General features: G+C 39.0%; 1 protein-coding gene across 5 annotated transcripts in view; it reads left to right on the top strand.

Moving 5' to 3' along the window:
- Positions 1 to 10,261, top strand: part of LNP1 (leukemia NUP98 fusion partner 1) — a 43,721-nt gene extending 33,460 nt beyond the window's left edge. For all 5 annotated transcript variants that reach the window (XM_053564485.1, XM_053564486.1, XM_053564490.1 and 2 more), the window contains 2 exons: positions 5,439 to 5,669; positions 9,701 to 10,261. In XM_053564485.1, coding sequence (XP_053420460.1) covers positions 5,439 to 5,669; positions 9,701 to 9,850 — 381 coding nt within the window. In that variant the 3' untranslated portion in view covers positions 9,851 to 10,261. The remainder of the gene's footprint in view (positions 1 to 5,438; positions 5,670 to 9,700) is intronic.
- The last annotated feature ends 6,482 nt before the right edge of the window (positions 10,262 to 16,743 follow it).

A 16,743-nucleotide genomic window follows, 5' to 3' on the forward strand; every position in this document is an offset into this window, starting at 1 on the left:
CATGCTGGGAAGTGATTCCTTACCAGGAACCAAGTTAGCCAGAACCTTGATCTTGGACTTGCCAGCCTATAAAACTATGAGAAATAAATTTCTGTTCTTCAAGCTACCTAGCCTGTGGTGTTTTGTTAAGGCAGCCCAAGACTAATGCATTTTTATCCCAAGAATGATGATCACCAGAGAATTGAGAACTTGTTGGAAAACATTTACATATAAAACTGAACTTAATGTCATTTGGACTTTGTTGGGTTTAGTTTGAGGACTTGAGCTTCTGGATGAGGGAGACAAGTCCTTGAATTATGCCCCAGGTAAAGATTTCAAGTGCCTGAGGTATGAAGCATCACAAGCTCTAAGGAGTCACTTCTTGTAACTCTCCTTGGTTTAGCTATTTTATGGCTTATTATAGGGTCTTGGTGATGATTCTGCATTGATTTATTGTGTAACAGTGTGATGGAGTATGGTCTGTTCATTTTCCCAGTTAAAAAATTATTGTATTGATTAGTTTAAAACATCCTTCAGCTTCCCAAAAGGATATCCAGTCCATGGCATTAAGCTTATCTTTATTATGTAGAAAAGAGGCATCATTTTACCAAAACTTAAAAGTTTGTTTTTCTTGGTGCTGTTTCCTGTATAGCTAGCTCACTCATTTATGGTGATGATAAATCTTGATGATATCATCTTGGCTGATGATAGCTTTAGACTAAGTGTGTTTGTTTGTTTGTTTTGAGATGGGGTCTTGCTTTGTTGCCTAGGTTAGAGCACAGTGGTGTCATCATAGTTCATAGCAACCTCAAACTTCTGGGCTGAAGCAATCCTCCTGACTCAGCCTCCCAAGTAACTGGGACTATAGACACATCCCACCACACCAGCCTAATTTTTTTTTCTTCTATTTTTTGTAGAGACAGGGTGTCACTGTTACCCAGGCTGGTCTTGAACTCTTAGCCTCAAGTGATCCTCCTGCTTCAGCCTCCCAAAGTGCTAGAATTACACGTGTGAACTACCTCACCCTGCCATAGACTAAGATATAAAATACTCCTCAAATAAAATTCTTTTACACTAATCTCTATAGACATTTAAATTAATATTACTTTTGTAATAGACTTTTATTACAATTGGCACATTTTCACAAGTCCCATTAACAGGCTACTTTACTCCAGAGAATGAAGTTGTTGCTTCTGTTGAAGATGAAGGATGTAGGCTTGCAAATCTAGGAATGAGGTGTCTCATGGTTAGACATGTCACTTTATCTCCCAGTAAAGTCATTAGCTACATAAGTCTTAGGCAAGACTTACCATCACTAGGATTCATTTTCCTCATCTGCAAATGGGGAAGAATCACTGCCCAATAGAATTTATTCTGGGGTTAGCAATCAAGGACTTGTCCCTGAGTGCCTGGTACATCCTGTGCACGAAGACTCAATACCCGTCTTATCACCCCAGCACTGGATCTTTCTCCTTATTGTGTCCATATTGCTGTTACCCATTTGCTTCAGGACAAGAAGGATACAGCTGAAGGGTGACTGCAATTAAAGGCAGAATAAATAACAAATAGTGAAGCTGTTGAAGTAAAGATATTACATAACCAATTCCCCTCCCCCATTCCTTTTAATTTTCTTGGTACTTTATTTAAAAAAAAGAAAATTTCTCTTTTTATAGCATTTTTAAGTTCAAAGCAATATTGAACAGAAGATACAGATTTCTTCTGTCCCCCAGGCTCCCACACGTGCACGGCCACCCGCATTAGAGTGGTGTGTTTGTTACAGTTGATGAACCTGCCTCAACACGTCACCACCCAGAGTCTGCAGTTTATATCAGGGTTCACTTTTGGAGTTGTACGTTTTATAGATTTGGGCAATTGTATAATGGCGTGTATCCACCATCATAGCAGTATACAGAACGGTTTCACTGCCATAAAAAATTTCTTTTTAAATGGGAATCTACAACTTGTGGTCAGAGAGTTCAGAGGATTTTTCTTTGCAAAGACATTGTTCTGGGACCACAATGGAAACAGCGATGCTGTCCAGAGCACTCTCTCTTGGTGAGAGTCGGTGCACCTGGCAGTCTTTGTTACCATAGTCAGTGCCCACTGCACACCGTGTAGTGGAGGAGCCCAGGCTGGCTCAGTGTGTGAAGGGCCCCTTTACAGTGGGGGAGATTGATGAGTAAGGGGATTTTAAGCTGTCCAGGACATTGTTTCATGTCTTTTTGAGGCAAATTGCATTAGAAGGGCATACAAAATTCGAAATATACAGCTTGCTTACCACAGTAAACATTTTTAAAAGGGGGAGCGTCTCCTTGTAATCAATTGGAGGGATCTCCCCTAATGTGCACAATGCAAGGGTACATTTGAGGACAACTACGAGTAAATTATAAATGTCTTACTACAAAAAATAAGTGAGGTAGGCTGGCGCCTGTGGCTCAAAGGAGTAGGGTGCCGGCCGCATATACTGGAGATGGCGGGTTCAAACCCAGCCCTGGTGGAAAAAAAATAATAATAAGTGAGGTGATGGTTATGTTAATCAGTTTGATTTAAGCATTTCACATTTTATATCAAATCATTGTACCTCCTAAATGTATACAGTTATGATTTAATAAAAAGTTAAGTTAGAGTGGTGCCTGTGGCTCAAAGGAGTAGGGTGCTGAACCCATATGCCAGAGGTGGTGGGTTCAAACCCAGCCCTGGCCAAAACCTGCAAAAAAAAAAAAAAAAAAAAGTTAAGTTAAAAAAATAAAAATTCTCCTTTAAGCTCATTCCCCATAAAGTCACACACACCAAAGCTAAGAGACAAACTGGAAAACTTATCTGAACGTACACTTTATTTATGTTGTGATCAAAACACTTGCCATTCTTTTTAGGTTCTTTTGTTTATCATTATTATTTTTTTTTGAGATAGAGTTTCACTTTGTCCTTGGTAGAGTGCTGTTGCATCATAGCTCACAGTGACCTCAAACTCTTGGGCTCAAGTGATCCCCTTGCCTCAGCCTCCCACGTAGCTGGGACTACAGGCAGTGGCCACAAGGCCTGGCTATTTAGAGATGGGGGGTCTCACTCTGGCTCAGGTTGGTCTCCAACTCCTGAGCTAAGGCAACCCACCCACTTTGGCCACCCAGAGTGCTAGGATTACAGGCGTGAGCAACCGCACCCGGTTCTTTTTAGGTTCTTTAATGGAAGAGGACATTTGTACAAAATCACATTTCACTCCCAGTAGCAAATTTTTAGATGTTACCTTTCTTTTTGGATCTGTTACACATAATTACTAGAGATAACTATAAAAATACTGAATAGGAGAATGGAAAAACCAAGAACACATCACAGAGGAAACCTCTGACAGCAGCGTGGTATATGTGAGCATTGCCAACCTTGTGACCACCCTGCTTGAAATCCCTCAGTGTCTCCTCATGGAAGCCTTCCTGCTCCTCTCAGGTCCTCTGCACTCCCCATCCCCACCAGGGTCTTCCTTTCAGGCCAGCAAGCTCCTCCTCGAGCTCCTCCTCTGCAGAAATGCAGTCCCTGTCTCCTGATTAATCCTTGCTCCTCCTTCAGATGGCAACTCAGTCTCACGCATTTACAGAAGGCTCCTCTGAACCCCTCCATGGCCCCCCATCACCCACTCAAACTTTCATACTTTGACCCTGTTCTACCCTCTCATTGCACCCTGAATTTTCTCCATATAGCATTTAGGTAAGGATGCAGGCATATGCCCTCTTTGTTCAATGTCTACCTCCCATGCAGGTACAGGCTCCAAGAGGGGGACCCTGTGCCTTCTTTGCTCCCTACCTTATCCAGAGCACCTGGTACCATGATGGACGTGCAATAAATGGACTAATATATACAGATTTGTCTTAGGTATCTTAACAGCTCTACAAATCTTTAGCCATCTTTCTGATTATTTTTTGAGAGTAAGTTTCTAGGTACATTGTATTCATTTGCTAGGGCTCCCCTATCAAAATACACAGTCTATAGACTATGTGGTTTAAACAACAGGAATTTATTTTCTTACAGTTCTGGAAGCTAGAAAACCAAGTTCAAGATTTCTTCTGAGGCCTTTGTCTTTTAGTTGCAGATGGTCACCACCTCACCGTGTCCCCATATGGTCTTTCCTCTATGAGCAAGCACATCTGGTATCACTCACTCTGTGTGTCCAAATTTCCTCTTCTTATAAGACACCATTCAGAATGGATTGGGGCTCACCCTAATGACATCATTTTAAGTTAATAACCCTTTAAAAGGCCCTATTGCAAAATCCAACAACATTCCAAGCTACTAGGGGTTAGGCTTCAACATTTGAATTTCGGGAGGTGTACAATCAGACCATAACAATGTACAATCACTGGATCTAAGGAAGGGGATATTTTAAGCTCTTTGACACATATAGCCCTTGACATGATGGAGCAAACAGTCTAATGAAGAATAGAGACATTGAGTAAACTTACCCAAATTATTGATCATAGTCGTGATAAAGGAAAGGTAGGGAAAGAAGACTAGAACTTTGGAGGACTCCAACAGTTATGAGCTGATAGAAGGAAAAAGTAAACAAAAATATATCTAAATCACAAATGGCAGAAAAAGATCAAAGAGAAAGCAAGAGGTTGCAGTGGTAGAAGGAAAAGAGTGCTCCAGGAAGGTCCTGTGGGCAATCAAGTCGAATGCTGCTGAATGATTAAGACAAAAACCAAAAAGTGCGCAGAATTTGGCAACGTGGAAACCGATACCCTGAATAAAATTAGTTATGGTGCAAAAGCCAGATTGGAGTGGGTTGAGAGTGAGAGAAATCTAGAGAGCAAGTGTCATAATTCTTTCAGGAAGTTTGGCTTCTCTAGACTGTCTGTCCTTTGCTCATTTTCCAACTGAGATTTTAACATTGATCTCACTGTATTATATGGCCTCTTTGTATGCATGTGTGAGATGGTACTTATTTACTTTTAGGTTATTTATTAAAGATTAATAATATGTAACAATTTTTTTTAGCTTTTTGAAACTATGATTTAGTATTGTTTATTTGCATACACATTAGCTTTATTTTTATGTAGTTAATTTTTTCCTTATGGCTTCTTTTCCTTATGACTCTTTTGCTTAAAGATTCCTTCTCCCTATAGAAGTTACATATTCACCTTGATATTATTCCTTATGCATTTATGCTTCATTAAATGATTCTAAAAAATCATTTTGGAATTTATTTTTATATATAGATTCAAGGCTTGGAGTGCTTCATGTTTATGTCCTAATGGTGAAGTAGCAAGCAAAAAAGGTATTCTTGGGCTATTCTACTTAAACTTTTAGCCAACTGACTCTGCTGCCTCTTTGTAGGAGAAAGATCTTACTACCCAAGGAGATAACATTTTAGCTCCACGTGAGATTTGTTTAGTTTATCGACATTCTGCTTCTGTGCTAACGTGGAATAATCTCTTTATATTGTGAAATTTTTCGTTCTGTATTCTCAGTTTCCTGTGCTTTCGAGAATCACCTCTTCTGACCACCATCATAGAAGGCATTCTCATGAGGACCAGGAATTCCGATGCCATACCCACATGCAAGATTACAGAAAATACTCAGGGGATGAGTCATTCAAGGAGCCACTGGTATCAAAACGAAGATCCGATTCCAAAATTGAGGAATTTTCAGATTCCTTTGAACAGCAGCTGTGCTTTAGAACCAAACGTTCTTCCTCTTTGGTACGTAACAGAACTATTGAATATTCAAGCCACTTTAGGAGAGGAAACCCAGAAAGTTTGTCCTCCTCAAGTTTGAGGGGAACAAATCTATCTCCTCCTTCATTTACAGCTTAGTGAGGAGGTCTGTGAAAAATGATCTTCAAAGATAGGCCAGATGAACAAAATTTTTTAATTATTATTTTTATTGAAGACGTCTGTTGTAGGAAGAGTTCCAAGGTCCTCTAGTTCTTAGATCCTGCTTTCATCAACCCTTTTATAAGTAATTGTGACTCATTCTCCTTTTACTATTTGAAGAAGAGAAAAACTTCTCTCCTTTCATATTTAATTCACCAGCAAATAGTCTATGATGGTGTCAGGTTCCTTTGCACTAAAAAAAAAACACACAAGGTTGTACCCCATAAATGCATTAATGTATACATGATCTATGTGTACACTATGATTTAATAAAAAACACACACACACACACACACAAGGCCAGGCATGGTGGCTCATACCTGTATTCCTAGCACTCTGGGGGGAGGGGGCAGAGGCAGGTGGATTGCTTGAATTCAAGAGTTTGAGACCAGCCCAAGCAACGGCGAGACCCCATCTTTAAAAAGTATCTGGGCATCGTGGCGGGTGCCTGTACTCCCAGACTAAGACAAAGAATTCCCATATAGACTTCCCCTAGATTCCCTTCAAATAGTAACATGTTATCATACTTGCCTACACACACTCTCTCTCTCCCTCCCATCTCCGAACAAAGACCCAAGAACACTCTTCCCATCTCAAGAACGCTCTTCCCATCTCCAAAGACATAATACAATAATCGAACTCAGGATGTTACCATAATACTATTAAATCTAATATATAAACCTTATTTATATTTTTTGTCATTTGTCCCAATAACTTTTTCTTTTTGCAGTTTTTGGCCAGGGCTGGGCTTGAACCTGCCACCTTTTGCATATGGGGCTGGCGCCCTACTCCTTTGAGCCACAGGAGCCACCCCCGAATAACATTTTTTTACAGTGAAATTCCAGATCATGTTTGTGACCAATTTTCACATCCCTAGAATCTATTGTATTCTGGAGCACTTTCTCAGTCTTTCCTTGTCTTTCACAACATTGGCATTTTCTGAAGACCACAGGCCAGGTATTTTTCAGAACAACCTTTAGTTTGGGATATTTCCTCAAGATTAAATTCAGACTATGAACTTTTGGCAAGAATAAAACAGAAGTGAAAAAAAATCCTGTTTTAAAATTGACATATTAAAATGTATGTTAATTCAGAGGCACCTTATATCCTTTCTGGAACAAGGTAGGGCATAAATATCTCTTGAAAAAACTTTGAATCTAAGCTGTTTTTTATTGATGCTGATGGCTTCAGAAAAGATTTTATGTAACAACTTATACTCATATAATTACTTATTTGAAATCCATTTGCTAACATTATAAGCCCAAAAAGCATATAAATATAAAAGCAGTTTGCTTAATTAAAGGGATATTCATCACTTTATCTCTGAAATATGAAAATACTTGTTCCATTCATTTTCTGATCTTCCTTCTGAGGTCTAAGACAATCAAGGGAGCATTTTCAACTTTGCTGAATCAACAACTCTTTTCACAATTGTATATAATATTTAGAAACATGTTAGGAATTTATAAAATGATTTAAAGGTTTGAATATCATATAATAACTAAGTCAAATATTTTATTTTATATATCAGTATTACCTGATATATAAAAACTGGAGCACTTTCTCAGTTTTTAAAGAATATATTATAAAATTTATCTTAATCTAAAATCATGTCAGTTTTTAAAGAACATATTATAGAATTTATCTGAATGCAAAATTAAAAATTCAAGACCTATACAGATATATTTAGACTTTTTGCAATCTACATACTTTTCTAAAGCTAACTATGTTAAAAAGTTATTTTTTAGCAGATTTAAAAAATAATATATATTATCTTTTGTTTGGGATCAAATGTATACCAATTTCTACATTTAAATTTTACATATCTTGGCATCAAAAAGAGCTTTTGTGGCTTGATCATGACCAACAATATTAAATTCTTTCATTGTGATATTTAAAAACTCAATTGATTTATTTTGAAATTTTTCACATTTTGTTTTTAGGTGATGTGGCAATAAAACATATACCAGATCAGTATTTATAAGCATTTCTCAGATAGCTTTATTCTCAATAAGGAAAAAGCCAAAGTGGAAATAATCATCATATTTTCTCTTTTTTATGCTGTTCTGATAAGTATTAGAGACATTTCTGAGAGACAAATATGAATTTTCTTTTTTTTGAGACAGAGTCTTGCTTTGTTGCGCTCCATTGGGTGCCATGGTATTGTAGCTCACAGCACCTCAAACCCTTAGGCTGAAGTGATCCTCTTACCTGAATATGAAAGTTGATCAGATGAGTGCAAGCAATGCATCTAATAGAAATCATCTGAAGATGCGCTTACAGAGCTAGCACAAATTTTAAGTTCCTCTGTGCTTCATTGTTTGTTTTGCTTTCCGACTTTTGCCAATGAACCACTCACTATGACAATTAAGGTTATGGGGGGTGAAGCAGAAAGAGGGACGGAGGGAGGGGGATGGGGCCTTAGTGTGTGTCACACTTTATGGGGGCAAGACATGATTGCAAGAGGGACTTTGCCTAACAATTGCAATCAGTGTAACTTGGCTTATTGTACCCTCAATGAATCCCCAACAAAAAAAAAAAAAAAAAAAAAAAAGAAATGAAATGGCTCAGCACCTGTATCTCAACGGCTAGAGCACCTGCCACATACATCAGGGTTGGCGGGTTCAAACCTGACCAGGCCTGCCAAACAGTAATGACAACAACAACAAAAAAATAGCCTGGTGTTGTGGAGGGCGCCTGTTGTTTCAGCTACTCGGGAGGCTGAGGCAAGAGAATCGTGTAAGCCCAAGGGTTTGAGGTTGCTGTGAGCTGTGACAGCACAGCACTCTACTAAGGGCAACATAGTGAGATTTTGTCTCAAAAAAAAAGAATTAGAAATGAAACTATCTATGAGAACAATTTAACATTGTATAGTAGCTGACACCACTGGAGTAACCAGATGTTTTCATAACTCCTAACTTGCACAGCTGTTGGATTTGATGACTTCGCTCATGTGACTGCCACCCACCACATGTTCTCTTGATAGATGCTCATGGGTTTCCCAATGTTTCTAGTTCAAACGTTGAACTAGGGTAGTGAGTAGAGATTTTATCTGTTTATTTTTTTAAATGTAAAAAGCATAAATAGATATCATTACCACAATTATCATCGTAATTTTTTGGTCAATAATTCTTTTGAAAGACACCCTCTGATCATAGAAATGAAAGAAGTGACCCTTCCCCCTAGTCTCTTAGATCACCCAGTTTATAGTTATTATTTCATTTATCACTATTAATTATTTTCTCATTTCCTTTTAGATGTATTTATTGTCTCCCTCTACCTAGGTGTAATATCTAAGGCGTAAGGTTGATTTAGTGTCATATCTCCTGATCCTAGAACATTAATGTGTGTTTAGTAAATCAGGAAAGAAATATGGAACCTGCATTGCAAGGTTCATCTGGTTGGATATCATTTCTTAACGCTAATTTCTTCACACAATCCTCACATTAAATCCTACTATTTATGTAGTTCTAAGAGATGAACACAGGAGGTTAGGACTATTCTATGTGTGGTCTCACTTGCCACTTTCACTTTCAAAAACCTCTCGGAGACTATAAATTTCATCATGCTATGAGATCGCACCCCTCAGGAGGTCAGAGGGAAACAGTCACAGTCACGTGCAGGTTGATCCTCCTTCCCAGACTGTCCGCTGATGCCAAGCCCTTCTGTCCCTTTCCTTTGTGACTAAAGCCTAACACTCTTAGGCTTATGCTAATTTATTTCCATGGATGAAGATGTGGAAGTCTGCTAAATGATCAGGCCTTTCTTTATGTCTGATTGTTAAGAGAAACGTGAAGTTTTCACAGTTTCAGTAGCCGTGCATTTCTACTTTTTTCTGATCCTTTTTTTTTTTTCAGGGACCTGAGAGCAGGAAGGAGAGGAATGAAAGAGAATGCCTGAGGATGGAGATAAGATCCCAAAAGAAAATAGAGGAGAGAAGGAGATTTAGGAAAGAAGAACCTGGAGAGGCATGCATGGCTCCCCTGTTTGAAAAGGGGCCTGAATAATATTTTATTCCCACATCATGCCATCAGATGCTGCTGGGTTTTTTTGAGCCAATACATCACTTCAGGATGTCAGTGGAGAGGAGGGGGCAGCTGTAAGAGCGTCAGCAGATGCTGACTCAAGTGGCGAGGTAGGGAGTGTATGAGGCTGCTCTGCGACACGACTTGCGTCATAGCCCAAAAGCTTCTGGCATCTTTATTGAGAATGTCATCTCCTTTGTTTCCCTTTTATGGGACTAAAGAGAATAAGAAGTATTTTAATAGAAGAAAGAAGATTTTGAAAATGTAAAAAGGATATTTAAAGAGCCACCCACATATCTTCACTAACCCTTCTTCCACGTCAACCTCACAAATCATCTTAAGTGAAAGTCATTGGTGTGTCAGCCTCACAAATCATCTTAAATAAAAGTCATTGGTGTGACTCTAAGTTTACTTTCTTATTAGAGGTAATTATGTAATTATGTCTAGTGGCCATTATTTCAGGAGAGCTGGTAATTAACATGCCAGGTACTATGTTGAATGCTTTGATGCATTCATTACTCTGAGGTGGGGGATCTTGTATTAGTCAGGGTTCTCCAGAGAGACAGAACCAATAGAATATATATACAGATGTAGATAGATGAGAGGAGATTTAGGAGGGGAATTGGCTTATGAAATCATGGAGAATGAGAAGTCCTCAATAGGCTGTCTGCCAGCTGGAGAAGCAAGGAAGCTGGTGGTGTGGCTCAGTCCAAGTCCAAAAGCCTCAGAGGCAGAGAAACAAGTAGGGTGACTTAGTCTGAATTTGAAAGTCTCAGAACCAGGGAAGCTGATGGTCTGACACTCAGTCTGAGACTGAAGGTCCAAGATCTCCTGGGGTTAGGGGAGATGGCACTGTTGCAAGTTCCTGAATCCAAAGGCTGGAAAACCTGAAATTCAGGTGTCCAAAGGCAAGAGAGGAAAGGTATTCTAGTTCCAGAAGACTCAAGCTAATTCACTCTTCAGCCAATTGGAGGGTGCCCATTTGCATTGGGTGAGGGTGGATCTTCCTTACTCAGTCCACAGATTCAAATGCCAACCTCTTCCACAAATGCAGGCACAGACATGTCTGCTACTACTTGACCAGCTAACTGGGTATCCTTTAAACCAGTCAAGTTGACACCTAACTTTAGTCATCACAGACCTACCCTTCTCTTCACTTTCTGGTTGAGGAAACTGACATTATGAAGAGTTCTGTAGCTTGCTGTTGTAGTGACAGGGTTAGGGCCAGAGCTCAGTTCGCTCTGATATCAGAGGTCATGCTTCTAACCTGAGGCACGTTTATTTCCCTCTAGAAGTTCCAAACTAGCATCTGTGTGATGTGCACGTGAATGAGCAGATGTGAGGGAGTGGGGTAAATTTCGATTTTAATAACATGGAGGAAGACTGATTCTCTGAGCTTAGTTTTACACTCGAGTTTTAACTTTATGAGGCCATATTATATCACTAATTTCTTTCCCTGTATGAAAAGATACTGGAATTCTCTAATGCTTTCCGTGTTTATTCTTCATCTCTGCCTTGGATCTTCAGATGCCCGAGGAAGCTAGATTCATCATTTTGTAAAGAAGAAAATCTCCCAGAACTACTACTTACAACTAATACTATAATCGATTGCGTATGCAGGACACTAGCTTTGACATAGACAGTACAAAGAAGAAGAAAAGGGGTATGAAAAAAAATAAGAGAAAAACAGTGCAAGAGAAGTAAAATGTCCGTGCTCTTAACTGGCATTCTGTCAACTTCGATACACCTGCTACTTCATCTCTTCTGGATGATGCTTCCACATGGCCTTTCTAAAACGGAGCTATCCCGTGGTGACTTTGCCTGTTAATTGCCACCACTGCCTCCCATAGAGATCTGCTCTGTACTGCAGTCATGGGTAGAACGGTAGTTTCCTTGCCCTTGCTTTGGCTACTTTTTAGTCTTGCCAACCAGGTTTCAGATTTTGAGACTCATCTACTCTGCTTCTATAGAAATGTCTGCGGAGAGGTGGCCCATGCATGGGGAAAGGGGAAAAGTCTGGATAGATCTTCCTTACCCAGTGGATTGCTGGCTGAGTCAGTAGCTGCCTTTCCTTCCAGCCAGGATTCTGGCGAAGTTTCTTCTCCTTAGACTCAAGGATGGCAGGATGTAAAAAAAGATCATGATTTCAAATTTTATCAAACTGGAATGAAGTCTACTATCAACATATTTTCAGAACGTTAGTATGTAGAGCAGAGGAATTTCCTGAAAATGAAGTCCTTAGTTTATTGCATTAGTTGCATCACAAAACAATAAGTCTCATCATAAAAAGTACAGATTAAGAAAAATAATAAAAAATGACAATATGTTAGTTTACCTACTCAGAGATAAATAAGGTTACTACTTTGCAGAATGTTACCTATGTGTAGATGTGCACAGAAATATATGCACACATAAAAAACTTTTTTCAGTAGTGATCTCGTTTCAGTTAATAATATATCATTAAACTCTTTTCCGATCAATAAAATAGTTGATTGCACAATTTTAATGATTTCCTGTCTAATAGCCTTTAAAGGGGTCAAGCCTCTTCTATCATAAAAACCTAACTTTAATATCCAATGCATAACGTCCTTGCTATACTATAGTTCCCACTTAGCTATCTTTCCCAGAAAAATTCTTAAAGAGTTGTCTACACTTCCCCCTCAATTCAGTCTGCTTCAGTGTGACTTATGCCTTTACCCTGCATAGAATCTGTTCTCTTCCGAGTCACACATGACCTCCCTACTGTCAAGTCCTGTAGAGATATTGTTCGTGTTACCTGGAATGACTTCTTGACTCCACCTGAAAGTGCTGATCCCTGTCCCTCTTTATTGAGACTTATAGTGTCCTTGGTTTTCTTATAGCTCCCTGACCACTCCTGGCTGGTGTTTGGAGAGGGTTCCCTATAGTTTAATTGGTTTGCCTCTGGGCTCTGCCCAAGCTCTTGTCTCAATCACCTTGTTCTCTCTGGATAATCTCAGACTTGCCCATGCTGTCAGCCAACTATGTGCCAGCAGTTCCCAAATCTATCCCTGTGGTGTATGCTCTCTCCTGGGCACCGGATATGTACATACACGGGTCCCCTGAACACACAGGCAGCTGGAGGTTTACTGCCATCTCAAACTCACCTTTAAATGTGAACTGTTCTTTCTGGCCCTGGCTGCTCTCCATCTGCCCTCCTCCTATGTTCCCTAACTCCGTGACCGGTAGTATCAGTTACCAGTGGCTCAAGACACTCATATTCCTCCTCTCTTGTTCTCAATACAATTAATAAAATTCTGCCTATTCTACCTCTAAATATCACTTGGATCTACTCGATTGCCTCTGTTCTCATCGCCACTACCCGATTCCAGGCCCTTTGGTTTTCATCTTGTTTCTGACAAAAGAGATGATAATACTTTAGATGCATTTGTCTCAATCAAATATATTATTAAAATTAATTTTACCATTTTCTTTTTTAAAATGTGGCTACTAGAAAGTAAAAAAATTACATCTGTGCCTCATGTTCTATTAGACAGCACTGATCTGTGCCCTTACTCTCCAGCCTCAGTTTGTATTACTTGAGTTTTACTTTTTCAGCTGCACTGAGCTTAAAATGGATTAGAATTTAATTAATCCAAGGTGTTAATTTGAGCTAATTGGCCTAATACTAGTCACAACATTTTAAGTAAAGTTTATTATACTGAATCTCCCTCCCTTCCTTCTTTCCTTCCTCCTTCCTTCTTTATCTTATTTCCATCTTTTCCTCTTTAAGTAAAAATGTCCTTGTCTGCTTATATTCTCTCCTCTGCTATTGTATTCCTCATGTAGGTTTCATCATGTCAGGTAATGACTTCCTTTCATGCTTTTCTTCCCATCTGGACTGTGAACTCTTAGTGGTAGAAACCATATTTTCATCATCTTTGCATTCCCCAAACCCAGCAGGTGTTCATCACGTGGGAGAGGCTCAGTGTTCAGTTGCCCCTCCATATCCACGGGTTCCACGACTGCAGATTCAAGCAATCATGGATCAAAACTACTTTTAGAAAACCAACAAAAATAACCATATAAAAATAAAAAATACAGATGAAAAATACAGTATAATCACTATTTACATAGCATTTACATTATATTAGCTATTGCATGTATAAGTAATCTAGGGATTATTTTAAAGTACATAGGAAGATATGGATAGATTCTATGCAAATACTGTGCCATTTATGTAAGGGACTTGAGCATCCTTGAACTTTGACATCTGTGGGGGTCCTGGAAGCAATCTCCCTTGGATGCTGCACATAGATTGAGGCTGGCTATGACTCTAAACAAATAGGATCCCAAAACTTGAAGTAAGTCTTCCTATTTTAAATAAGATATTGCTATATATTATTCTCTCAGAATGAAAAATTATATTTGTAGTTAATATTTTCCCTCCTAAGATGGAAAATAAAAAAATTGTAAAGCTAGTATCTGACACAATTTCAAAGAATGTAAAAACATGTGAAATAGAATGTGACAGTCCCCTAGAAAAGGCAAGTGTAGAATTATGAACCTAATACAGTTCAGTATTACCGTCAAGGCACTCTGGTTACTCTACTCTAGAGGGCAGACTTGAACGACATTTGGACAGGTAATGCTGGAAGCAAGCCTCAGTGTTTGGCCAATGACAAAATCACTATCATTACTCTCAGGTAGAAAGACAACTGCAGCATTTCCTATCAAAACCCTCAGAGGCTGAACTAAAAAAATTAAATGTTAGGCAATTTTTTAAATTTGCTAATATGTTTGAAGGTACACACGATAGAAGATGACAAGCTGGTTATCACCTTGGGGGCACAAAAAGGACAAAGAGCACTTAAAATTCTGTACAGATGATTTATGTTTGGTACAATGGGAAGGTTTAGACTGGAAAAGTGAGGGATAAATTCCAATTTCCTGCCTCTGGAGTTTTAAATACCCTATTCTGACCTTGGATTATGTAATTCTGTTTTGGCTGAATTCCTGCTGTCGTTTTTGTTTTTTTTTTTTAATTAAATCATAGTTGTGTACAATAATGCAATCATGAGGTACAATGTGCTGGTTTTAAATACAGTTTGAAATATTTTCATCGAACTAGTTAACATAGCCTTCATGCCATTTTCTTAGTTATTGTGTTCAGACGTTTATCCTGCTGTAATTTTGGAGGAAGTTATCACATTAATTGGTTGAACACAATTCTATCCCATCTGGATGCATGTGTGGAAATGTGAGGAAAAAACTGGTCATGAAACCCCTCTCTTTTCTCCAGCTTGTGCATGTTATGTGTGCCCAGAAGCTTTTGAAGAGCTTAGTCCTCAACACCTGTCCACACCTGGCTGGAATGAAATCTGCCTTGGCCAGTGAACTCTGAATCTCTTTCTTGCTTACTAATTGCCAGAATTTATTTTTTATTCAACCAAGATTTTCTTTCTTTCTTTTTTTTATTGTTGGGGATTCATTGAAGGTACAGTAAGCCAGGTTACACTGATTGCAATTGTTAGGTAAAGTTCCTCTTGCAATCGTGCCTTGCCCCCAAAAGGTGTGGCACATACCAAGGCCCCACCCCCTCCTTCCTTCCCTCTCTCTGCTCTTCCTTTCCCCACCCCTCCCTCCTACTTTCTCTCTCTGCTCTCCCCTTCCCCCACCCCCACCACGACCTTAATTGTCATTAATTGTCCTCATATCAAAATTGAGTACATAGGATTCATGCTTCTCCATTCTTGTGATGCTTTACTAAGAATAATGTCTTCCACTTCCATCCAGGTTATTACGAAGAATGTAAAGTCTCCATCTTTTTTAATGGCTGAATAGTATTCCATGGTATACATATACCACAGCTTGTTAATCCATTCCTGGGTTAGTGGGCATTTAGGCTGTTTCCACATTTTGGCGATTGTAAATTGAGCTGCAATAAACAGTCTAGTACAAGTGTCCTTATGATAAAAGGATTTTTTTCCTTTTGGGTAGATGCAACCAAGATTTTCTTTTTACTGCCTACAGTGTGCTAGGGTTACAACAATGAGCAAAACAGACAAAGCCCTTATTTTCAAAGAACTCACGTTCCACTGATGAAGATAAATAGCAAACAGAAATTCAAGAAACATGTAGCATAATGTCATAAAGAATAAAAACCAGCCTAGGAGGAGAGAGATGATGAGATTGCTTTTTTAATTTTTATTTTTTCAGTTATTATGATTTTTATTTCAGATTAATATGAGGGTATAAATCGTTAGGTTACAATGTTTGCATTTGTTAGGTAAAAATCTCAGTTGTAGTTGTGTCCTGCACCCAAGAGGTGTGCCATATACCCTTACATCGTGCCCATTTGGTGGGAGCTCACCAATACCCCTCATCCCTCCTCTATCCCTTCTATCCTTTATCTGCTTCCCTCAACTTGAGTTGAGTTGAGTTTTTCTCTTATGTAGGGATTGCTTTTTTAGATAAGGTTTCAAGAAAAAACTATCTGATGAGGAAGTATTTGAGCTGAGGTATGAATGAAATGAAGGGAAAGGGGCCCCCGGCAAAGGCACATCAGCGGTGTGGTGACAACTTACTTGGCTTCACTTATAAATAGCAAGGTGTTCCTGGAAAGGAGTGCAGAACAGGAGTGCAGTGGGAAATGAGGTTGCAAAGTGTCAAGACAACATAATCCCTGGCCTAGGCGGCTGTTATTCTAAGTGGGATCGGAAGTTATTGAGTAGGAAAGTCACATGGTTGAACTTAATTTTGTGGAAGGATGGATCCCAGGGACAACACTGCTGATTTTCCAAAGTTACATCATTAGTCACTGTTAGGTCTGTGGCTGGGAGCTCAAGAAGAGTTTCTTGAAGTGAGAAAAATCTGAAGGTACTCTCCTTGCTATTTGAGAATATCCTCTTAGCAAA

Source organism: Nycticebus coucang, chromosome 16 (assembly GCF_027406575.1).
Source record: "Nycticebus coucang isolate mNycCou1 chromosome 16, mNycCou1.pri, whole genome shotgun sequence".
Classification (NCBI taxonomy): Eukaryota; Metazoa; Chordata; class Mammalia; order Primates; family Lorisidae; genus Nycticebus; species Nycticebus coucang.